Here is a 26,088-nt window from a genome sequence, read left to right on the forward strand (position 1 = left end):
ATGTTCTAGCACATGCTCATACAAGATCTATACGCTATCATCTGCAAATTTGCACATTTACTGATGAGAAAGAAAGTGAGGCTTGATAGCTTTGGTGGACAGCGGGGTTAACAAAAGCTAATGGGCTCCAAATACCATTCGAATTGTCTGTCAGAGCGGCATACGTGAACATGTATGCAGTAAGTGGCGCTAAAAGCATATTTGGGTTTGTTGTAGATGTTTACTCATGCCAAGGAGTGTTAATGCATTCCTCTCTCATCCCAATTTCTGCTTCTGTCCACATAAGAAGGAATACTTTGAGAGTGTCCTGGATCCCAGTGTTGAAAACGGACTGAAAAGAATTGCATAATTTTTTTCCCTCCCATTGTCAAAATAATTGTGATATGCTATTGATGACATTTCTATTGCGGGCATTAAACGTTGTCTTGTGATGACCTTTGAAGCAGTAATAATTATTGTGTAGCTTCTTAGGTCACTACCCATTTAATATTGTGCACGTTATTCACATTGGATGACCACACAGATTTACAATCGTCTAAATGGCCTTAAATAATTAAAGAATATGTGCGGATGTGTTTCAATGTCAGCTATGTCACAAGCGGACATGGTCAATTTCTGCTTCCATCCATCCATTTTCCGTACCGCTTATTCCTCATTAGGGTCGCGGAGGGTGCTGGAGCCTATCTCAGCTGTCTTCGGGCACAAGGCGGGGGACACCCTGAATTGGTTGCCAGCCAATCGCAGGGCACACAAAGACATACAACAGTCACTCTCACACTCACACCCCGGGACAATTTGGAGTGGTCAATCTGCCTGCCATTCATGTTTTTGGAGTGTGGGAGGAAACCGGAGGACCCGGAGAAAACCTACGCGGGTCCGGGAAGAACGTGCAAACTCCACACTGGGAGGCCAGACCGGGACGCGAACCGGCAACCTCTGCACTGTGAAGCCAGTGTGCTAACCACTCGACTCCCGGGCCGCCCCAATTTCTGCTTGAGGGGCAAATTATATCCCCTGTTGCGAGAATGAGACATGGATTTTAAGGCCCAAGTGTTAACAATGGGGCAGCCTGGTAGTCGAGTGGTTAGCAGGCTGGTTTCACAGTGCAGAGGTCATGAGTTCAAGACCCGGTCCGGCCTCCCTGTGTGCAGTTTGCATGTTCTCCCCAGGCCCGCATGAGTTTTCTTCGGGTCCTCTGGTTTCCTGCCACATTCCAAAAACATGCATGGCAGACTGATTGAACACTCCAAATTGTCCCTTGGTGTGAGTGTGAGAGTGACTGGTTGTTTGACTCTGTGTGCCCTGTGATTGGCTGGCAACCTATTCAAGGTGTCCCCTGCCTAGTGCCCGAAGACGGCTGGGATAGGCTCCAGCACCCCCCTCGACCCTAATGTGGAATAAGCGGTATGGAGGATGGATGGACGTTTACCAATGTCACAATACTAGATACCCCACTGAACGATTGTCATTGGTATATACTAATGTCAATGGCAGCGAACATGAATGTTTGACATCCTCAAATTTCAATTGCATCACATAGTCTACATCAAAATCATGAATATAGAAGAATGGCCTTTTTAGGGAGTTGTGTAATTAGATGGCTATAACTGCTTTACAAGAATAACTGTCCAGAGTGGATGGATAATACTTTGACTAAGATAAGTCAGTGAGATATGCCATATAATCTCAATATTGGCAAAGATACATTTTGCTCACTTTTAATTGACACTTTCAGACATGTAACACTGCATCATCTTGGGAGATTTTTAGCAATGAAATAGTTTACGTCACCCCAGAGGGGACCTGTTTAAAAAAAATAAACAATTGTACTGAATAGGTTTGTTGCAGTCTTTTTTTCTTTGAAGTTATTGCAGTTCGATCGACACGTGTCTCGGACGATCAAGAAGAACTGGTATGTTTTCTTTTTCAATAGTCGTGTTTTCCCCGAGGATTCCTGAACGCACCACAGGACCCCACTGCCCGCTTTGAAGCTGGCGGTTTGGGCTCACTCGCCAATGAGTTTCAGACCTACCGACCGCCTGTTGGGAAAAAAAGTATGGTTTTTGCTCCTGTCCGGGGACGGAACTCTCAGTAAGAAAGAGCGGCTTTTTTTGCTGTAACAACACCATCGCTATTTTCCGGGTTTGCCCGTTTCAGCCAGTCGAAACCAACGTGAGATCGTGATTGGACTTGACAATCCCGCTGCGCTACTGTACCACCCCCCCTCCACTCTCCCATTTCAACACAACCAGGAAATCGTCGAGGTGTGCTTCGATTATCCCGAGAGTTGCTACCCCGTTTGCGGGTGTAGATGCGATTTTATCCTCCACTCGGACACATTTTGTTAGTTTGATTGTTGGATCGCCTTGTTTGACTTTAATCCGACCGCTCCAGCTTTCAAGTGAATCAAAGTTGTCCCGCGAGGAGGTGAGCTCCACTCCGGCCGAACAATGAGGTGGGTAACAGCTACTCAAATCCCTTCATCTTCATTGTGTTTCCATGCTAACTGCTTATGTTTGGGCCATAAATTACAACAAAGCCGTTGGGACACCATTCGCTTTAAAGAGACAAACGTTTCACCCGCTCCTTTGGATGTTTTTGAACACGATCGCGAGAGTTTCTGTCACGTTATAAGGGACTATATAGCTCACTCACATCTTTAAACTTGTTTAAGCAGAACGTTGTGTTGCAGGTTTTTTTGTGACCTTTGCGATCCGGTGTTGTTAATCAGGAAGTATGTGGGTCGAATGACAGCCCGCTTTGCTACCTGTTCAGCCTCTTATAAGTAACAGTTCCAAATAACATTCATATGCATTTCAAGTGATCCCTTTGGGTTGTGTGTGTCTCGTTGAAATATTTTGTTTCGTGTGCACTTTCTAAGGTTAGGAAATCATTTTACTGCGTTCATGGTTTGGCGAAAAGACCCTTGAGAGGCAATACAAACCCCCAAATGCATAGCATGCTATTTAGATCAAGGCGTGCATTTCATAGGCACACGTTCCCTTCATTTGTCATGTACTATTTGGCTCCCTCTGGGTTTGCAGCAGGGATGAAACTGCTCAGTGGAAAGAAGCTCGTGTCCTCAAATTCCACATCTTGTCACAGCCTGTGCAGTTGGAAATGACATGCTTTGAAACCACCACTACTGACTTTAAGCGCCTCAGCACTGATTTCTTTTCTTTTTTTTTTTGTTCATGCATTTTGAAGCTGCATTCTTTTGTTTTCCGCAAGCTCGACTGACTGATAAGATTGTACTAATATGACAGTAGGGCTGGGCAATAATACCATAGACACCTGATCAAGCGCAATAGAAATTGCACTCAATATAAAATGGATACAAAAAATACATCAGGAAGCAAACCTAAAACTAGCGGAGGCTACAGTATGATGCTAGATCGCGCCACTGTTATAAGCATGTCGATGACGTTTGCACCAAACCATTCTACTGCCACTTAACTATTTTTCCTTGTCATAGTTGTGCTTCATTTGTTTTCTCAACTTTAATCAATTTTATTGTTGTTCTTAATTTAAACTTGTAAAAAAAGCTGGGCCAAAACAAACATGGGTATCATACCTCTGAAGATGGAGGTTACTGATTCGCTGTGGCGACCCCTTGAAGGGAAAAGCCGAAAGGAAAAGAAGAATCAATTTTATTGTTGTTCTTAATTTAAACTTGTAAAAACGAATAGTCTAATATGAAATGTTTACTCCGTGCTCTGAAAAACTCACAATCAATGTTCTAATAGGTAAATTATATTTTGCTCCGGCCTATGAAGCATATGGTTTAAAACGACATAACATTAATTTTTAAATGGACTAGTCATTTTAACTCTTTCAGTTTGTTCTAACCCATTATGTAACCCTTTTTTTCTTCGGGTCCTTATTCTGAAGAGTAAAAAAATCAATATATATCAGTATGAACTGATATAAAATGCCTTTATTGTGACACACTTTTCACCCATATTTTGCAGCCCATTGGGATACAATCTAGAACCAAGCAGTGCAGGTCTGATTTTAAAAAAACTAGTCACACAGGTTGTGTGACTAGTTTTTTAAATCTTGCACATTGTCATGCCAGGCTTTTCTGTAACAACGCATCTCAACGGAAAGTCAAATACTGTATAACCTTCATACCACTTTTGCTTAACCTTAAGAATGCCAGATGAAAAAGTGTGGCATTTGAAATTATAGAGCGGTTAAAATTAATTGGATGTATGACAGTTGCTCAATCGACAAGTAAACGCTTATCAGATTAATCTGCAATTTTAATGATATTCAGATAATCATTTTTTAATTTAGAATTTTTCCACATCTTTGGAATTTCATCCTTTCAACAATAACTATATATGTTTTTCAAAATAAGACGTACAAATAACAGCTTTTACTTTGGAAATCAGTGATCAACATTTCTGCCAATTTTTCTAATCGTACGACTGCCAATTTATGACTGAGTGGTTCATCAATGTGTTTGTAGTACGATGGATTTGTGTTGTGAAAAATAGCACTGAAAAATGGTTAACTACACTTGATTATGGTTTGATGAGTGTTGAAATTGTTCCTCTGCCAGCCTGAACCTTTTTCTTCAAAGTTTCTGCCATCAAAAAGGCAACTTCACCCGGAGACCCGCGTCGACCTTGATAATACGTTGTTACTCTTTGCTCCCAAGGAGAAATTGTGCATACAAAAAATGCAACTCTTGCCTCCTTGAGAAATGTCCTCTGAAGCCCACTGTGGCATATTCCAATTGCCTTTAATCCCGTCTGCAATAGTCTGTTGTTGCAGCGTGGAAGTATGTGACCAGGAGAATCTGCCATGTTAATGGCTGGTTATTAAATATTAACTTTTGTAAAACGGCTTCCCATGGTGCAAAAGTATGTCACAAACATGCAGACAGCATAATGCCATGACCGTGCAATAAAACTAAAGCTCATGACTAAATACAGATAAGAGAACCAGTTTCAGTCAGCAAAAAATGAAAAAACATACAACAACAGTCTATGACTCACATTACAACATGGTTTTAGGACGAAAGTGTCATGATTTTGGTTATATTTTTAATGAAACATTGAACCCATTCCATGGATTGTTAATTAGGGATAGGTGAAAACAGATTTTTCGTAAATGCTTGACTTCATTTATAGGTCATCCGGCTTGCACGGTGCTTATCTTTTTTTGCACCTTCCTGGAGCTCCTGGTCCATTCTAATATTTTTGGAATCGGTTTATTTCATTGGGGACAGTGCACATGAATCAACATAAGAATAAAGAGTGTAAATGCGCCGGATTCAGTATGAATGCTAATTGTCAGATGTAGTCCCAAGGCAAGTCTCCAAAATAACACGGTGAGACACGTCTGATTTACTTGAAGTCAATGTTTTTTGTTTTGTTTTTTTTTGGGGGGATGGGTATGTGGAAAGTTATCATAGTCTCATGCGTGTTGGCATCTTATTCCAGGATCATTTTCCTCTTACAGAGGTGACCATTTGATTAATCAGAGGTATTCAGGCTTAATTTACTCACCTTTGTGTGAATTTTTTTGGGGTGAATTCCAATCTTTTTATGTACTTGTTTACATAACAAGAAATGCATCTCCGCATGTGAATGCAACCCGGTTGTCTGATGTGACACACGGGCATAAAGTACGATGTCAACTGATGGTTGCACATGACCAAAAAAAGTCAGCCGACAGTGTTTTCAGAGGGCAATGGGGTTCCGTGTGTAGGGGCTAATCTTTGTATTCTATGTTCAGAGTAGTGAGGTGGAAGGAGGTAGAAATGTTTTGTGAATGCAAGGTGACACTCCTCAGTCTCATTTAATGAGGATGCTTACTAAAGAGGGCATCACATTTTGTAGCAGATGTGTGTGATGTCATTCATGTAGTCATCATGATGTCATTGAACACTGAGGAAAGGTGACTTTGAATCTTTTCTCTTTCATCTATAACTGATTAAAAAACAAGGCATAAACAGGAATAGTTATGGTGTTAACTGATTGGATTAGCCTTTTTCTAGTCTCACAGTGGAGAAATTTACATTTCACAGCAGCAAAGTGATGATCGTAAAAGGAAAGGAAATGGAGAAGTAGAAAAACAAAATACGGGACCTGCTATAAAGGCAGGCACTCTCGCGACGCCATCTTGAAGAAAAAACAACTAAAAAAACTGAATAACACATAATGGGACACAGACAGTCATTCAATCTTAAGCACTTTCTGCACTCTTTGTTGTATGAAGCAGTTCTAGATGAAAGACGAGAGGATCAAAGCATCCTTTTTACCAGTGGATCAGGGACTTCATGGTGAAATGTGGACATCAGCTGCAAGCTAAATGTTGAAAGCAAACACGAATCTGTAGTATCCATTGATGAAGTGAGATCGTGTCACATCTACTGTCCCACGTAAATCCGCTTCAATTCCAACCCGCGACAATTCTACATACGCATTGGCACTCTTTCTCAACACGGGCTCCTCAATTGTCATTGTTAGGGTCCATGTTATGTGTTCTGTTGAATTATTATATAACTTTGGAACTCACTTCCTCCCAACATTCGTAACATCGATTCTCTTGCCACCTTCAAGTCCCATCTCAAAACCCACCTATTTAAAATTGCATTTTCTGTGTAGCTCTCTCTCTCTTCTTTCTATTTATAATTGTATTTTATTTATTGCATTCTATTTGTGATTGTATTTTATTTATTATAGTACCTATGCTTGTCTGTGACTGTAAAGTGTCCTTGAGAACTTTCAAATGCGCTTAATATGTAATGTATAATAATAATAATAATAATAATAATAATAATATTATTATTATTATTATTATTATTATTATTATTATTATTATTATTATTTTATGTTAAATCTTCTGTGAAGCCTTTTGGTACAGCTGCGACCATTGTGGAAGCGCTATATAAATAAAGATGTATTGTCATTGTTGCGCATAATGATTAGACGGCTGAATTACGCCTATCACCGCAAGTGTCCACGTCATGTTTCAGTTCGGATTAAGGTGAAGTCAAATGTAAACACAGCAACTGTTGGTTAAAATAATGTTGCAGAGTTATGGACAAATGTCAGTAGTCTCCGAAGCACTCCCTCCCACCTGCGTGGTGCACGTACTGGTCTTTTAAGGATCGGGCTGATATCTGCTGATACATATATACCCGATGTATATTATCAGTGTCTGAAATAATGTCTGCCCGAACGCCCGGGGCATGCAACTTTTACGTTGGGCGTACAATTTACAGAATGTTTCCGCCCGGGTGGCCGACAACTTTTTCAAGAAAAAAAAATCAAATCAAGCGTTTGTTTTATTTCGAAATCTTCGATCGGTTTGGAAATTTCGGTTCGTTTGGCAATTTGCATACTCGGCAGCCAATCAGAAGCCTGCATCGAATAACTTTGTGCTTCTGGGTACATTTGCATATCTTTTTCCAAAGTAGACGCACAGAGAACGCAAGAAACATGGATACGTGGTTAGGAATCAAGCCAAAACCTCAGCCCCAGAAGAAAGACTCAAAAGATGCTAACAAAATTTATGACGCTACAAAGCGTAAACATACATTAAAAGCATCGTAGAAAGTGGAGTTCACGTGGCTTGTCACAGACGACGCAACGCAACATTGTGCAACATGCCGAATAGAGTATGGACAAATAACAACTGGAGCAAAATCATCAGCAAGGGATATTTACGATAGAATAAGCAAGGGAACATTTGTGGCAGGTACATCAGTTACTTAATTTTAAAGTGTTGTTATGTTATATATTCGTATTATCAATCCTAAAAGGGCAACCAACGTCACTTTTTTGTTTTTTAACTGACATCAGAAAACCGTTTTATAGCATCGAAAATACCCGAAACATGCAGTATGATATTTTTATTCAAATGCAAAACACCAATAAAAATGACTTAGTGTTGAAAAAGTACTTCAATTTGAAACTGGAAGTGGTCAGTTTCAGAAGGCCCCATGTTCGTGGTGTCACGGCAAGACGTCTTGCCTTGCTCGAGAATCAAAACAATGGCTTCAGATTCAGAGAAGATGCTTTCTTGTCACTCATCCAGTTATGAATATGATTCAAATAGTTCTAAAGAAGAAAGCAAACATGTTTGCAATCGGTTAAAGAATTTATTTGTGCCATTTTGAGGCAACATTGGGGGAAAATCTCTCACCCAAAAAAAGAGGCACAAAATGGCGACCTCCTGTGGCCACCTCCGTTTCCACAGGCTGATAAATTCCTTATATGACGCTTGGACGCCCTCTTCTGGCCTTCTGGCTGCTTTTGGGTGCAACACGAGGTCCCCAGACCAAACAAGTACAGCAAAATACATTGACGTGATTGAAGGACCGCTACAATGCGTCTTTTTTACGGTAAAGGGCGGTCCTTTAGTGACGTCACGTACGGACTCGTCACCAACTCAAATACAAGACTTCCCGAATATTCAGTGCGAGTCTTAAAACATGACGTTTTCAGACCTAGCTATATGCGGTGGAATCTTTGTAAATTACGCTCAGTAGAAGTCATTTGAAGCCATTTTACAAATTATACACACAACTTGTCCGGAGACGTCGGTTGTCCTTTAATACTTTGCAACAATTTTTTTATGATTAGTCATCTTATTGTGTTTCAAGTTGTAAAAAATGGGGCACGCAACTTTATGGCTCGGCAGGCAACTTTTCAGAGTTGTCTGCCCTGGTGTCCGATAACCTTTTGTCATGAGCTTCAGACACTGATATTATCCACATAAAAAAGAGAGGCCCAGGTTGCATTTGAAAAAAAATATCTTAATTGTACTGTTCACATTGTATGAAAAACAAATCGGATGTGTGTCGTGCACGGGCAAAAAAAAAATCCCAAATGGTACTAATGTAGCCAAATTGTCTTGTAGTCCTGCTCATGATGGTCATTCTGTTGCAGAGCGTAGTTTTTAGTGCTGCAGCGAGCGCCACAAACACAAAGCAACGTGCTTTCGCTTCATTAAGCTAACATAAGAAACAGTTGGTGCAAAAGTAATGTCTCTGCAACCTAGCGACAATGATCATTTGACGCTGCCTCAGAACCGGTGCATTTGAGACCAGTCTTCTTTTGTTGATATTACCTTTGCTGAAGTGAGGAATGGAATGCAGCGCCGTGTTCTTTGTCATTTGTCCCAGTGGAATGTAAATGTTGACCTGCAAATGTTGTCTAAATCTCAAAAGTGCAACAGTTTCTCAAATGAGTTGAGCCGCGTATTTGCAGCCGCTTTGCGTAATACAATTCTTGTTATTTCCACTCATCCGTGCTGTATGTCATGCATATTAGCATATTTGACAATAAAGCTGACTTTGACTTTGACTTTTGACTTCATCGTTTGTCTCTATGTACGTCATGTCCATGCTAAGTGTAAAGTTCAGGACGGATCCACATAATGCATCTTCTTAATGCTGTTTAAAAGCCCAGATGCATTGCCTCATAGGCAAGCCCATTTCTTAACTTGCTGTCTTATTGATCAGCTGTATAAGCAGCCAAATGGCCTCCTCCGTCTTGTTCATGTCAGGACTTTTAAAGTCATTTTCTTGGTTTGATGTGCATAACTGCTTCAGGATTAGCCGAAAAGGCAACTCTTTCTACTGTGTTGTTCCGCCCGAAATCAAAATCTCCTCGCCCGAATGTCCCAATAAACCGGAAGCCTTAATTCACAACATTTAGCAACGTTGTGCATGTCCATATAAACATTGCAAGATTTAACATGATTTAACAAGTTTTTTTGCAAATGGCATTGCGCCAATGATGTGTGTTCACCCTTATGGGGTTGTGTAATGTCCTTAACGGGAGTTTTTGTTATTATTTCATGTCTCCACTTGCTGTAACTCTCTGCCTCAGCCAGTTTTCTTTTGAAATGTGATCTTTGCCAGGACATTTTACCATCCCGATTGGTCCCCTTTTTGCAATCTCAAAAATTCTTAGTTGTCAGTCTTAAATTCGATGCAAAATATACTTTACACATCATCAAAAATCTCCATCAAATAATCACAGTGGAGAACTGAAAATGAAAAAAAGAATAATGAGCGAAATTGCAACATTGTTCTGTACTGGATTAGCAACAATACCTCTCGGTAATTGTGGGAATTCCCGCTTGTGATGGAATATAAATCATTTTATTACATGCGTTGTGAGGTGATACATATTATGTGATTCAAACTATGATGCCAAAGTTTGCCTCAGGTACCACACAACTTGGAGTCTCATCTCTGTCGCATTGTGAATTTGCTACAACACCCTCAGTCTGCAGCCCCCCACCCCTGAAATATGTGCCATACTCCACAAGGTCCTCCCACCTCTTCTACTCCTAAATAGGCCATTATACTGACCTGCCACTTGGATTAGACGCCTGGCCGCAACATACAAAACCTTCTATTGTCCCTTTTCCTTGGTGGTGGCCGCTGTTTTCCGTCTTTGTGGCTCATAATTTTTTTTGTGTACAGTCCCATTTAGCTTATATTCTCCATATTTTTGTCTCACATGATTGTCATGCATAAACCCATGCATTGTTTGGGAACGCTTAATAAGGTTGTATTGTAATATATTTTCCAACACTTTACACCAATCCCAAGTCCTATCACTAATCTTCACTTTTGATCATGATGTCGAGAGAATCTTGTTACCCAAATGGGTGCCAAGCAAGGCACTAAATATTTCCCTTTATGATCCTCCAGAGATTCAGTTCCGCTTTTGTTGCTTTCATAGTACACTTCTCATTCATTCCAATGAGAGATCACTTGGGTCACTGTTGTCATCTGCTAAATGGACAACAATCTGCCGTGAATGGATATTTCCCAGAATCTTCAATTAAGTGAGAATAGTCCAAGCACATGGTCAGTTATTTTCTTTTTTTAGATTCATTCACATAGTCTAGTGTTGGAGAGTTGCTTCTCTGTATCTATATATTAAAATAATTATTTTATGAAATGCACTGCATGGCAATGTTAAGTATCCACAAAATACTGGACAAGTGACGAATAAACCTGGATTTACTTGGAAGTCATACCCAAAGTCAGTTGCACGGATTTATGTGTATTGTGTTTGGTGAATGATGCTGCATCACGCCTGCATTACACTCCTCGTCCTTTCAACTTCAACATGTTGCACGTCAGACGTCTTTGCTATGACACGCTTTTGGCAAACACCGCGTCTGTCATGCATGAGTGGATTTATGAAAGTGAGCTGTGTGCACTTTTTTTTGGGGGGGGGGGGGGGTTAAAAAAAAGGTGACAGTAGAAATATTCAACAAAACAAGAATAAAAAGTGACTTGTTCTTCAGGAGGCCAGCCTCCTTCTTTGGCCCAGACGACAGGGGATTATGCCCCCACCTGTAAAAGGAATTGAGCTCACGTAGAGAGGCCAAGAGGTGAGTTTGTTCCAAATTTGGGCATTGAGTTCCCAGGTTGTACGCGCACACAGCATTGCTTCGAAAGCTTGAGGGAATCAAACTATACTCATGCTTGCTGGGTACTATTCAGGTTCACCTCAGTGCTCCATAAACAATGCCAGTAAGAGAATGAGTCAGCGTCCAAAAATGCTGAGAGTTTGGTGGAGTGGATACATTTCAGCTGACGGTACGATTCCATTCACTAACATTTAGCGAGAGGAACTAAGAATAGTTGGAAAAGGAAAGTGCAGTGCCTTGTCTCTGTGCGTTTGTGTTGCAAAGACTTGTTCCCTGTTTGTCTGTGATTTGTCTGCCGTGTCCAAATTGGGCTACAATGTAACATGAACTCAGTATAACAGGGTTAATGATGTGATAAATAGTTCCTTGACCTAATTTTCTAAGAAGGCTGGTTTCAGAGTTATAGAGCTGCAGAGGGACATTACTCATGGTGGTCCGGGGGTACTTGTGAGGTCAGCATACTGTCACATGACCTCGCGAGTGAACATTAGCATTGTAATTCTGTCTGTTCCCCGAAACTGGATTTGCATCGTGAGCTCCTCCGGTCCAACCCACCGTGCGTGGTTTGGTCCCCAGACATTATCAAGTATCCGAGATTTTCCAATCGGTGTTGGGTGTGCAAGAGAGGTTTCACTCTGTTTAAACCGAAAGGAAGGTGCACTGAGGTACGCACGTAGTTTTTTTTTCCCCTGACATTTCCTCTGTGAAACATATACTTCCTCTTTTGACTTTTGTATGAAGTGGAGCCTGTCTGTAATGTTTTATGGGAATTTCCCACTTTTAATTGTGTGTCATTCAAAGCTCTGTACGATTCAGACAAAAGTGGATTTTCCCAGATCTGTATACGTTTATTTGGATGGTCCATTGAAATTTGAGTGAGTGTGTCGTTTTGTTAAAATACAAGAACTGTTGCTTTCGTCCTTTATTTTACATCTGAGTCCGATTGACCAAATGTTCAGTTTGCATATCCCTGGTCTGTGGTCTGTGCATGGTTATCCTCCATAGATGTATTTGTATTCCCCTCCATAAAGAATAACTTCTGGAACTCTGGACATTAAAAAGTAATCAGGTACTCGGCCCTTCGTGTGAAGGAAGGCATTTTCATTCAGCGCTATTATGATCACAAGGAATAGGAAGTTCCATAAAGCACATTGAAGCTGAAAATGCAATGGTTGTTACTCTGCTTTTGAATACTATCTCCCCTATCTTAAATGGATTTTAATGGTCTGTTGTCTTTATCGAAAATGGAAATGCTGGTGCTTGATATACATACACATAAACCTCTTTATCATACAGTAGGTCTGGTCTGGTTAGCAGATATGCTACCATGTTGCACAAAACGACACCAAGAGACACAACTTGTTAACTGGTTTTGATTTGGAGACAGGGAGAGGGAGGAGACTGAGCGACAGGGCCTGACTGAGCTTGCCAGCACTGTGGCAAAGAGCTGCTCGAGGCTGATACTCCCATATACAGACATTTCCAAGAGGGTCTTGCGCAGTGGTTTCGTGTTAACCCCTCAATGGTGTTGGAACCTTAGAAGGATAAAGCCAGTAAAGACAGCTACCTTTTTTTCTCAACTTATTCAAAGTTAAAATGGGTCAAATGGGCCCAACTCATTGTTTACGCCACGTCTGCATTTTTGGAGCCTGAAATATTTGAAAGATAGACCGTTTTTGTCAACAGTAGTGTTGCCATTTTTATTTAAAATTGAGCATTTGAGAACACTGCAGTGTACTTCTCCCTTAAATTATATCTTACTATACTGCAAATATTTTCCAGTAAAGCGGTATTACTCACTCAGGTTGCACACATTCACATCCAAACATGTAAATGCCACCGCTCGCATGAGGTGAAAAAAGCAGAGAGAGTGTTAATGATGTAGTCATTTGTTTGTTATTGCAAACAGTCAAACTTACAAACACATGTCATGTTCCTGACATTTCACCATAGTCCCATATGCCTTTGTGTGTCAAAAGTTAGCCAGGCACTCGTCATTAAAACTTTGAAATTGTCACTGTGTCGCCCTGTACACGATTGTTTATTTCTGTTGAACAAGCTTAGGTGGACATTACCCTGAGCTTGGCGGAAGTCACGTAACAATTACTTGTGGAATACTCCATCACAAATGAGTCAGTTTTAGCCCTTGGTTCCTTTTGTCAGCTGTGTGTCTCATCATACCATACACAGGGACGTTGACACATGTGAGCATGTATACATGACTTTGTCCATCTGCTCATGCACCACAACAGGTTTGAGAGTTTCTGTCTGTAGTAGTATAAATAATGCAGTTGTGCACTCTCCGTCTCACCCCTGAGCCATCACTTTCTACGCCATTAAAAATGCATCCATTTCCCAGTCCAAAGTGTCCGTCCCCTCCCAGTTCCCATAATCCCTTTCCCTTGACCGCATATCAATAGTGAGCTCGAGACTCATCGGACCAGGAATCCCGGCAATATTTTCGATGTTTAATCCTCCAGCCACAATTAATTTTTAACTTGAGCTCACTGTGTTCACGCGTAAACCAATCCTCTTGTTTGACATCAAGAATGTGCTAGATTGTGTTTTTATTCAAACTTGTTTTTCGCCGGGTTTAAAATCATGATCTTGTAGTTTTTACTTTCAGTCTGCTTATCCTTGAACCCTTTTCTTTTACGGCTAAAATGGAAATGGTTGCGAAAACAAAAAGAAACAACTGTCCGTGTGTTGAGTGATATTCTTCTTGCTCTTCCGGGTTTTCCAGACTGCTAACAGACCAGACAATGCTGCGACCATTGGTCACAGTCACAACAAATGGTGTGGGAGTAACTATTGAGTGATTGGGCCAAAGCAGTCCTTATAAGGTGGGGTTTGCAGCGGGGAAGTGGGTCGCGGTGTAGGTGCTGTGTCATAGGAAAGGAAGTGGCAGATTGTTTCATGTATGAGACAGATGGAGGAAGAGATGGATGAAGGCACTGTGTGGGGGTGAAGGGGTCAGAGGGTGTGTAAAATAAAGAAAGAAGCATGTATGCAATCTTTTTTTTTGCTGTCACTATCGGTAAAATCAGAAATCATTTTTTTTTGCAGTGTTGGATAAAACGTCGAAGATTACAAAGCTCTGCACAATTTCCTGTCTTTGTCAACCTACATTGTGGTTAGCTTCACGTTTTGTTTTGAATTACCCGCCACTCCTCAAAGAAAATAAGAATATACCATGCGTTCTCTTGACTTCTTCACTGTTATAAGCACGATTCTGCACTTTGTGTGTCCTATCAATGTTGGTGTTTCTTATCAGCTATGCAATTGTACTTGCATAGAATGACTAGATGAGAAATGAGAAGTCAGACTCTAATATTGTGACTGTAATGTGGCGGCAGCGGGATATGTGTTTAAATGGGGAAGCAGAACAGGGTCAGTGAGGCATATTGTGCATCAAACGTCCACTACCAAACTGAACTGACATGAAGTGTATTCTGGCTATCATTGTAGTGAGTCGAGTATCTGCCAGGCTCGGGCCACTGTGATGATCTACGATGATGGCAATAAGAAGTGGATGCCAGCAGGTGCTGGACCCCAGACCTTCAGCAGAGTCCAGATCTATCACAACCCCTCCAACAATGCCTTCCGAATAGTAGGACGCAAGATGCAGACAGACCAGCAGGTGAAGTGACGTACTTTGTGCTATGTGTTTCAACGAATTATACATTATGTATGTATTCATGTGAAATGTAGATTAATAGATATTTGTGATACCCGTAAAATCAGCCCATGTTACTTTTTTTCAGCACACAGGTTATTTTAAGCGTAATTAAGTCTGTATAAATACGGTCCCAGATTTTCGACATATAAATAAAGGCAACTTGATCTCTGAAACTCACTAAAGAGCCTTATTGAAAGGGTACATAAACTACGGCCATGTTAGGACTTCCTGAATTGCACCGTCTTCAACTGTACGTGACGCCTGCAGCTTCTTTTTAGTGGCTAGCCTGAGTCCATGTGTGTCTAATGTCGGTCATCTACACTGTAAAACCCAACAAGTTGAAAGTACTCAAAAATTTTATGGCAACTGATTACGTCAAAATTTTTGAGTACAGTTTACTCAAAAATTTTGAGTAGTTTACTCAAAATTTTTGAGTAGTGGAAATAAATTTTATGAGTTTGACTGAACTTAAATGTTATGAGTTTGAATGAACTTAAAAGATGTACTTTCAGTTTACTCTAATGTTTTCTTGTTATCTTAATTTTTAAGTTAAAATTAGGTTTCATATTAAAGCGTAACAACTCAAATTTATGTTACCTGAAAAAAAATATTCATGTATACTGTACTTACATTTGCCTTCTATGTCTAAAAACAAAAACCCACCTCACATGTCTGTTTTAGTGCACATTTTTTTATTAAGGTTTAAAACAACCTTTGATAAAACATTCATGATAACAGTATCAAATGCACAGCATGTCCACATACCAAAACAACAAATAAACCCATGAGCAGTTCTTTTTTAGTAATTAACACAACATCGTGATAAAGATGTGAAATAAACACAACAACAAAACAAAACAGAAAAAAAACAACAAATTATATTCTGCTGTTCTGTTAAAAAATAAATTCTCTGACAAGCATATACTTTAATAAATACAAGAGAATAGATTTCAATGTACTCGTCATAAGGTGCAAATCAAAGTAAAACTTACTATAAACAAACAGTATTCATGAAATGAAAAAAGACATTTTGGTGAAATCCAGTTGTACACATCAAATTATGAATAAAAAATCAGTCACAAACAGTACATCAATGTTTAGGTTTACAAAGCAGGGTAAAACTATGAAATTACTTATCCAGTGTTGCTTTGTTCCGTAATATTGGAGGCACTGGTGCCTTCAATATTGCGGAACAAAGCATTTTTTAAACTTAGCAGCCGTGGTTTGAGTGGTCTGTTATCATCAAGACACAACAGTGTTTTCTGAATGAAGGTGAATGTGTGGATTAATTTTTTGGGAGAATCTAAATGCAGTGCATACATTAAACCAAACAAGAGGAGGTGTGTATCAGCCAACCTGGGGAGACATCTCACAATAATGCCATCGTCTATCACAACAGGAATGCTGGTGGGGTTAAACAAGATGCCGCTAGTTGTCAGTTGTCACGGAGAGAAGTGCGACAGGAATGTTTTCAATGTCTGGGGCTAATGTGTTCTCAATTTCCACCCTGGGGCTAAAAGGTTGAATAGAAAAAATCAGACAACAAATGTAATCATTTAATTTAATGAAACACCTCGATCCATGTTTACTTTTTAAATTGAATAAATAATCTAATTTACCAGATTAAATGATGCCATCAAGCCAGTCAGGTGTTTGCAGTTTGAAAAATGGTGTTTGCAGTTTCAAAAATACATTTAAAAAGTTGTATGTTTACACATGAATGACCATTTAAAACTACACCAATTGTACAGAGTGATATTTCATTTGGCTAGCATTGTATTTACTTAGTGCATTCTTAAAACAGCAGCACAACTGTTGCACGTTGAATTAGCATGACTTATTGTGCTGCCGTTTAAAACAAAGTTAACTCAAAGCACCAACCTGCTGGCGTTGCAGCATCCGTGTGGTGGATTTCGGGTGACCCTTATAACTTTTGAAGTTCATATAAAACTTAATTTAACACCCATTTGACTATTATTCTCGAACCTTCACGGACACAAACATAACTCGCAACACCCCGTGATAGATATTACTCCACCACCGCCCAAACAAACCTTCGTGGTACAATTCTCCTAATAACCCTGTTGTGTCTTTCAACAAACAAGAGACGTTTAAGAAACATTCCTACTTACCACAGAAGAGCTCGTAACATTAGGAGAAGTCCTTGGCTCGAGCGGCGGATACAATGCCCCAAACGGACTTTCCAAAATATTCCTTTCCTGTGGAGCGACTACAGCATTGACACACTGGGTCCTTGTAGTATACATATAAAGTATATTAAATATGATTGTTTGTCTTTCCACCCTAATTTAAAATAAATAATCCGTCGGTCTCTGCCAGATTCAGCCGTTGAGAATTCAAATGGCGTCCAATGAGAGCACGCAGTGACGTCATCACGCAGCTTCCTGCCGTGAACTCAAAATGTTTGAGTAAACGATTGCCATGAACTTAAACATATTGATCTACTGCAAATTAAAAACGCAGGACTCATTCAAAAACTCAAAACGTTTGAGTTTTTGAAACAAAAAACAGGCTTTTGAGTTGACTGACCTCAATGACTTTAAGTCAGTCGTACTGTTCGGGTTTACAGTGTAAAACAGACTGAGGGATGTTCCGTTCCAGTGCGAATTGTTAAGTTATTACAAGGCCATGACTCAGGAGACAACATTAGATAAAGGTGAGCCATCAAGTTTCTGTAATAAGGGTTAAGTGAGTTTGGAGGCATCTATTTTTGACCACACTGTCATTCTGGCTGCTGCCTCAGCGTCTCACTTTAAACATTCACCATGCCAAAGTGCTCCCCAGAGACAGAGTCTTAAAGTGGATGATGTTTCCTGTGAGATAGTTGGCCTCTACAGGCATTTCCGCCAAAAAATAAAACATTCTGGGGGGTGGGGGGAGGCTTGTTGCTCATTCAGGAGCCTTTTCTCTTAATGTCTTAGAGTGGAGTCATCTCCATGGGGCAACTATGTAAAATACATTTTTTATTTCTTTCCACTCCCAATGCATTTTGCTATCAATGACACTCACCCTCTCCTCTTTGTGTGCTGTGGAATCCAGAGGCGGTTAAACAAATAGTGAAATGACATGTCAGCACATTCAGGCAACGCTCAGAACCACAACATTGTTTCCCTTCTCATTCATTAGTTTTACGCCACCTACTGGATTGAATGAATAAACATAATAACTGAACCTTGACTTTGAGATTTGCATTTGACATATGAGAAATTTTCCAGAAACTCACCATCATCGCCCCCCCCCCCCCTTCTTTGGTAAGAAGACAAAATTGTGGTTTTAAATCAATCCTTTGTGATTGTCTTTGTACAGGTGGTCATAAACTGTCCTATTGTGAGAGGATTGAAATACAACCAAGCCACGCCAAATTTCCATCAGTGGCGGGATGCCCGGCAGGTCTGGGGGCTCAACTTTGGCAGCAAAGAGGACGCTGCTCTCTTTGCCAATGGCATGACACATGCTCTGGAGGTTCTCAACTCCATGGCAGACGCAGGTGCTTGTTCTCACTATGTCAAACAAGCTCTCAAACAAGTTTCTCCAAACTTCCAACATATTGGCTTGTATTCATCACTATTGTCAAACGGAGTTAGTGGCTCGTCTCGGATGCCTGTTTAGTCAAGTTCACGCATGTACTAAAAGCAAAATAATATATGACTCAATTAATGGCGCAATAAAGAAAGTAGACGTGCACCAGTCACTATTACACAGGGATGGGAGTAAGCAAGTCACAAGTTAGGAGAGTAGTAAAGATAACTTGGGTGGTGTGTATCTACTCTGCTAATTTTTAAATTAAGTAATTTGTGTTTTGCATGTTGTATTTTGGCAGGCTATGCTACCCTTCCACGACCAATGTCAAATGGTCCATCTCCCGAAGAGATTGAGCAGCAGAGGAGGTAAAAGATCTTGACACAGAATGTATCCAACTGAGACATTTTGGAACAATGACAAATTTGAGGCGGGTAGTTCTCTCCCCTCCCTCACACCCAAAATAAATGTGATGCTTAAAGATTAGTTGATAAACCAAGTGTTGCCTTAAAGGACAACCGACGTCTCCGGACAAGTTGTGTCCATAATTTTTAAAATGTCTTCAAATGACTTCTACTGACCGTTTTTACAAAGATTCCACCGCATATAGCTAGGTCTGAATACGTCATGTAGGGCCAAAAAGAGGCAGAAGAGGGCGACAAAGCTCCATTTAAGGAATTAATCAGCCTGTGGAAATGGGCTGATTAATTCCTTACACGGCTTTATCGCCATGTTCTGCCTTTTTTGGGTGTGACATTTCCCACCCCTGGTGCCTCAAAATGACATGGAATAAATTCTTTAATCGATTGCAAACATGCATGCTTTCTTCTTCAGAACTATTCGAATCATATTCATAACTGGATGAATAACAAGAAAGCATATTCTCCGAATCTGAAGCCATTGTTTTGATTCTCGAGCAAGGCAAGACGTCTTGCCGTGACACCACGAACATGGGGGCGGGACCTTCTGAAACTGGCCACTTCCGGTTTCAAATTGAAGAACTTTTTAGACACTTTAAGTCATTTTTATTGGTGTTTTGCATTTGACTAAAAATATACTGCTTGTTTTGGGTATTTTAGATGCTATAAAACATTTTTCTGATGTCAGTTATGAAGCAAAAAAGTGGCGTAGGTTGTCCTTTAACCCTCATCATGTTAAGGAGTCAATTTTACCTGTTTCCATTTTTGTGTTGGCTGAAGCACTGGATATCCTTTCCTTTTCCTTTCTTCAAAACAGTTCTAAAATATTCCAATGGGATAGAAAATATGTTGTCTCTTTTCAAGTATGTTTATCACATCTCAGAAACAGTTGTTGCTGATGTCACCTATTATTTGACTGTTTTGTGTGGATTTTTACATACGGGTAAAAATGACCCACAACAAAATCAATGTGATTTTTTTTGTCAACATAATATGAGGATTAAACATAGATTATACTCTCTCCGTTGACTTGATTTAACAATCAGGGTTCAATTCAGGGCAACTAAACTTTGCAGTAGCCTAGTGGCAATTTTGCCCAAAAGCATATGCGCGGGATTTAATGGCATTAGCCTGGCACCGCTAAACTCTGACAGCGCCTGTAGGTTAAAGGTTCAACGGACAGCAAAAACACAGCTCACATAAGCACCACCTTCTCTGCATCCATTTATACGTTTCTACATTTGCACCATTATGCTGGCCTGTGTGGACTTGGCATTAACCTTTAATCTCATTTAAACTAAAAGGTCTGGGATTGGCCTACCAGACTGCCTGTCAAAACAGTGTTTGTCCTGCCGGTTGCTGCTATGCTGTGGCTTAAGGAATAAAGCAGCGCTATTAAAACCTTCAAAATCCACCACAGATTTACATGCTAGTCGTTGTTATTTACACTTCTAGTTTGAGGCGGCATCAGTGCCAAGATAATGATCATCAATGGTCATGATGATCAATTTAACTACGCCTCACTGCCCCCAGTGGAATAAGTAAAGGTTTTAAATGACACTGACTGAGTCATAATTGGATACTTTTTGAGTTTTAGCATCGTATGTGAGCTGTGCTGCATGCAGCTGCAGAATGGCAGATGTGGTGCGGACTTAGTTGAGGGCTCGAATTAGGCCATGGCGTCCATCTGCGGATTTCTTCGTAACAAAGACAAATTGCGCAGTGTACTTTTTTTCCGTACTTCATCAGGAATTTGGGTGCAGTTCCTGGTTGAAGTCCTCTCAACTTAAGTGGCTTAAGTGGATGTTGCATCCATGGTCCAATTTGTTCATATGATAGCTGATAGTTAGCTAATAGTTTATTGTATCCTGTTCAGGGATTAATAGTGCGCCGTCTGTTTGGATTTATTTGGATCACATTCAAATTTAAGCCTCTTTCAAACAGAGATATCACAAAATTGTTGCACTGGAGTCGTAACAGAAGATGATAAGGCATGTCAACTCGCCACCACGTGCTGTAATTGAATGACAATATCAGTGCCAGCATCTGATGTCACATATGCATTACTTATACAATATAATACGCGTTTATTTCAATAGCGTTTTCCTAAAAGCTGCAGTTGTCACAAAGCATTTGACAGAACATTTAACACAACTGTGGTTGAGACAAAAAAAACAGTCTGTGCTGTATGTAGCGCAATAGAGCATATTTGACAATAAAGCTGACAACCAATTTTGTGGCGCATAAAAAGCATCACATCATTTGAGGATACTATTTGTTTGCAGATTGGAGCAGCAGAGACTGGAACAGCAAGAACGGGAGCGACAAGAGCGAGAGCGCCAGGAAAGAGAGAGATTGGAGAGAGAACGACAAGCTTCAGCAGGTCAGGAAATTTAGCTTGGTCAACAGATGAAAATCCACCGAATTATTTATTTATTTATTTATGAAGATTTTTGGGTGTAATTCTTTCCCATTGTTGTTTGATGTACACTGGATCGTTAAACAGTCCAGAGTTTTTGTCGTTGTATTTTACGATGCACAATGAGCCATACACTGTCAATGGAAGACAGGTGTGGACTGCAGACAGGCCACACTCTTGCCATGTGCCTGTTTACTTTTGGGATGTTCCAAACAAGTGTTTTTTTCCCCACATATCCCAGCTTTTTTGTAATGTGTGCAGTCATAAGTAAGGTCATTATTAGTTGCTGTAAAACATGTTTTTCATTTTAAACTTTAAATAGCATTTTTTCCAACATAGCGTATTTTCCGGTGTATAGGGTGCACCCAATGAAGGGTGCCTTATGCACTGGAAAATACAATGTATTATTTTGTCCCCCTCACCCCGTGACTTTCATCATCTCCTTGAGGTTTGATTTCTGTCATTTCATTTTTTAGCAGCCATTCCTCCTGGTCCTCCGATGGCCCCTGGGGGCCTTGCTCCTCCACCGGCGCCTCCACCACCGCCTGGGCCCCCTCCAGCCGCTGGTGTTCCGCCCCCTCCAGGACCCCCGCCATCTGGACCCCCATCTGGAGGACCCCCACCTCCCCCGCCTCTGCCATCCGATGGAGTGAGCCTCGGTGGAGGAGGGGCCGGTGGCTTGGCTGCTGCCCTGGCAGGAGCGAAACTTCGCAAATTATCTAAAGTGGGTGTCAAGCAATATTACAAATGTTTCCAGAGTGTAAAATTGTGTTTTGCTATATTGTTTAAATGTATAAATATTTAGTAATTAAGTCAGGGAAAATGGAGTGTGCTCTGTATCTTACTGGTTTTACCTGTTTTAGTTTTTAACTGATGTTTTCGACATCTGCTCTTCTTGTAGCAGCCTGTTGGTGGATGAAGTTGTTCAAATTCCCAGAGGTGGTGTTGTACTAAATATATCATTCTCATCTTCTATTCTCAGCAGGAGGAAGGGTCTTCTACAGCTTCAGTGGGCAGAGCAGACGCCAGCCGCAGCAGCAACTCCTCAATTGGGGGAGGTGGCGACCTGATGGGTGAGATGAGCGCCATCTTGGCCCGAAGGTAGAGTCAATAGCAAAATAAGTTCCATATTTCCATGTGACCTAAAATTATGGATGGTTGTTGCTTATTACATGCAATTCTTGCTTAATTCTGACAATCATTTGAATGACTTGAATAATACAGCAAACTGAGTTTTGACCTTAAAACTAAATTATTTGTCCATCAGGAGAAAAGCAGCTGACACTGGAGAGAAAGCTCCTATGAAGACACAGGACAATGTACGTAACTGCTTATTAGCTCATTGAACCGGGCCAACAAAGAAGCATCCCAAAAATTGTCTCTGATACGATCTTACACTGTGGGTGCTAAAATCTGCTGCAGGATGACTCACTCTCAGTAGTTTTTTTTTCTACACAGGAGGATTCGGAGCCTCAAGGTCAAAGTGGTGAGAAATCAACATTTGTTTATACCTCCATTTTTTGGGACCCCCCCAAAATGCAATGTTTATATTTTCATGCATCATCTTGTCAGAAATCATGAAAAGACCTTGGGAGAAATCGTCATCTTCTATGATGAACATTAACAGGTATATAATGACCGTTTTATTATGGTGTCACTCTCAATCTGTTTCACGAATGCATCGTATGCTTTGAACTCACACTAAGTGACGTCCTCCATCAGTGTGCATGCGAGTTCGCAAATGTGCACCTCCTTTTTGCACTGTTGTCCGAGTGTGCTGCTCTAAGTGAATGTCAACAATTTTCATTCTAAGAAGAGAGTGTGTGTATGTTTCACTAACAGGAATAACTCCATTCCCAAGAGCATGGACACCACTTCCTCATTGTCCCAAAGTTCCAGGTAGACATACCTATACCATCCCCTGTGACCTTCACTCCCATTTCCCTTTTCTGTTTCCGCCTACAGGGCAGTACCGATTGCATCGGATAGAGCACACGCACACCAATGCTTTCTTATTGTTTTAATATTGATCTTGAGGCACAGAAGTTCAATTGTATAATTCATTGTAACTATTTCTGAAAGCTTCCTTTCAAGTGTGTGGTCAGTACTGCCCCCCTTTGGTCATACTGTTGACAATTTGATGGTTGCAGAGGTGGCTGTCACGCTGTGGATTGGTTTGCACCATACTCTCTCCCAATCTCCTTTAGTGCATCTTGTTTTTTCAAATAAACACTTAAAAACTGCATTTGTATTTGATTTCTGTCATTGCACAGGGTGAAGCCACCAAACAACAGTAATGACGCAAGTGGATTAGAAGACTCAGATTTAGAAAAAATGAAACAGGTAAATTCTCTCTCTCTCTCTCTCTCTCTCTCTCTCTCTCTCTCTCTCTCTCTCTCTCTCTCTCTCTCTCTCTCTCTCTCTCTCTCTCTCTCTCTCTCTCTCTCTCTCTCTCTCTCTCTCTCTCTCTCTCTCTCTCTCTCTCTCTCTCTCTCGCTGCATGAATGCACTCGAGCGAAGTTTGAACTGTGACTGTTGGTGATTCTTATGCAGGAAATACTTGATGAGGTGCGGAAAGAACTTCACAAAGTAAAGGAGGAAATCATCGGAGGTAAAAATATAGCACTCGTGATGATCAACTAGAAGTTGAAGTTTGGCAGTTTTTGGAGAGAGGCTTCTTTGGGTCAATGAGGGGGGAAAATTGTTGTACTTAACAAACATGCACCTTTTATGCATGTTGTATTCAGTGAGTTTTTTTTTATACATATTAATCCCAAAAGAAGATATTCTTAATTATTGATGTTACTTTTGCAAACATTTAAAATGTTTTATAAAATTACATTGAGTTATGGTAAACCTTTATTGTTTCTCCTTCTACTTCACAGCCTTTATTCATGAGCTGCAAAAGAGAAGCACATAGTTTTTGGTGCACGTCTGGTATAGCAGAGGGATGTGATCAATGAAGGCCTGCTGGGATCTTTGCTCCACTGCGTCCTCTAATGTAGCCCAGGGATTTCTAATTTTCTTTCTTTTCTATCTCCCACAAGCATTGCTTTCATGTCACCATGCGTAGATACTCTTCATGTAAATGGTAACCCAGGGAATCTCCTCAGGCTGCCATCCAACTTGTTAAAAGATCACGGCGATCCTGTCTCACTCCTCCCCAATCAACTGTCCTTTTCCAATGTGTTCTATGAGAATCATTTGAGAGTTCCACAGTTGCAACCACAGTACAGTACTGATCTGTCATCATCGTTTATCTTCATATCAGGAGTCTTTCTGCAGACATTTACTGGTAAAGCAGTATTCAGGGAAAAGGTATTTGCCACGTTTTTACTGTAACAGCAAGATGCTGGAATGTGGTTTCTTTTATTACTCTGCTGGCTCTAGGCAACGCCTCAAAAACGGCCATCAATTCTTGTATCCGACGTCCGCTGGTAGTTTGTTTCCTTTCATGCTAATTGGAAGACAGAAAATCAATAATTAGGGAGAGCGCAGAGAACCCAACTCCCTGGCTGCTGCGGTGTCTTTCCATCACATGGATTTACATTTCCCGGCACAGCACAAAGCCTTCACTGCTGCAGGAAGAAGAAACGACCAAATGGATGCTGATGGACAACCGGAATGCTGTGAATGAGTGTGTTGTTTTGTGTAAGAAATATATTCTCTCTGCGTTGCACTTGTTCTAGAGTCAAGTGTGAGCATGTGCCACACTGCCTTGACAGACTTTTTTGTTTCCCTCACAGTCTAAATGAAATGTTCCTGGCCAGTGCAGTGGTCTAGATTTGTGCTACTGCTTGTTTTCTTCAGTTCTTAGCATTATTTTCTTTGTTGTTGTTTTTTAACATGGCCATGAATAGGTCAAGTAATTTGGCCATAACCAACTGCCTTGAGAATGATTATAAATTAAAAATACAGTATATATATATATATATTATATAAAGATAAATATATTTGTTTTGAGGGAAAGTGTTATCGCAAATGTTTTTCTATTTTAAAATTACTGGTGAATGGGGATTTTGTTTTTCTTTTTGATTGCTTTCTTATGAGATGTTATTTTGGGTTTACGGCTTCTTTTTCTAATAGAATCTAGGCTTTTTACACTGAACTATCAAGAAAACAGCTTAGAGACACTGGATTAGAAATGCCTTTATAGACGAATACAGCTGCTTCTTGAAATGCAGTTTGTCTCGTGTTGTCTTTTCGCTTTAGAACGTTTTTATCTATTTGTATCTCTTTGGTAAAATTTTATGCATAAAAAGTATGCAATACTATCGATGTTGCATAGTACATCCTGCTATGGGCAACCCGACCCCTTTGTCGTTTCCATTTGTTCTGTTCATCGTTTTCTTTTCAGTCATGATTTTCTGTTGCGCCCACATGAGGAGCAAAAAACAAAACAAACTTGTAGAACTCACCTTTGTGACGCTCACTGAGACGGTTCTGACGTCACGCACACAGCGATGGTCTTAACTCAAAATATATATTTTTTTCACATTCGAGACGCATTTTAATTTTAGCCCAGGATATTTTCTGCGATTGCTTCAGAATTAGAAATGCAAGTGCTTGTGAGGATAAGCGCTTCACTCAAATGATGGACAAATGGTCCAAAG

At 40.4% G+C, this 26,088-nt stretch overlaps 1 protein-coding gene across 2 annotated transcripts; it reads left to right on the plus strand.

Moving 5' to 3' along the window:
• Positions 1–1,987: 1,987 nt before the first annotated feature.
• vaspb (vasodilator stimulated phosphoprotein b) lies at positions 1,988–25,782 on the plus strand. 2 transcript variants are annotated; one of them, XM_089014520.1, is made up of 14 exons: positions 1,990–2,455; positions 14,887–15,058; positions 18,425–18,605; positions 18,939–19,005; positions 21,342–21,439; positions 21,952–22,199; positions 22,458–22,576; positions 22,743–22,794; positions 22,934–22,961; positions 23,048–23,102; positions 23,318–23,374; positions 23,749–23,818; positions 24,029–24,086; positions 24,361–25,782. In XM_089014520.1, the coding sequence occupies exons 1-14, from the start codon at positions 2,451–2,453 to the stop codon at positions 24,393–24,395; spliced, it is 1,245 nt and encodes a 414-aa protein (XP_088870646.1). In that variant the 5' UTR covers positions 1,990–2,450; the 3' UTR covers positions 24,396–25,782. The 2 variants fall into 2 exon arrangements, with proteins under 2 accessions (XP_088870648.1, XP_088870646.1); XM_089014522.1 differs by lacking the exon at positions 23,318–23,374 and having other exon boundaries at positions 1,988–2,455.
• Positions 25,783–26,088: the final 306 nt, after the last annotated feature.

Source organism: Hippocampus bargibanti, linkage group LG14 (genome assembly GCF_051943395.1).
Source record: "Hippocampus bargibanti isolate YZ-2025 linkage group LG14, ASM5194339v1, whole genome shotgun sequence".
Taxonomy (NCBI): Eukaryota; Metazoa; Chordata; class Actinopteri; order Syngnathiformes; family Syngnathidae; genus Hippocampus; species Hippocampus bargibanti.

Excerpts from the sequence above, each read along its gene's own strand:
- vaspb (XM_089014520.1), top strand. Across the intron at positions 22,200-22,457 it reads AACTTCGCAAATTATCTAAA|CAGGAGGAAGGGTCTTCTAC; the intron begins GTGGGTGTCAAG and ends TTCTATTCTCAG. Across the intron at positions 23,819-24,028 it reads ATTTAGAAAAAATGAAACAG|GAAATACTTGATGAGGTGCG; the intron begins GTAAATTCTCTC and ends ATTCTTATGCAG.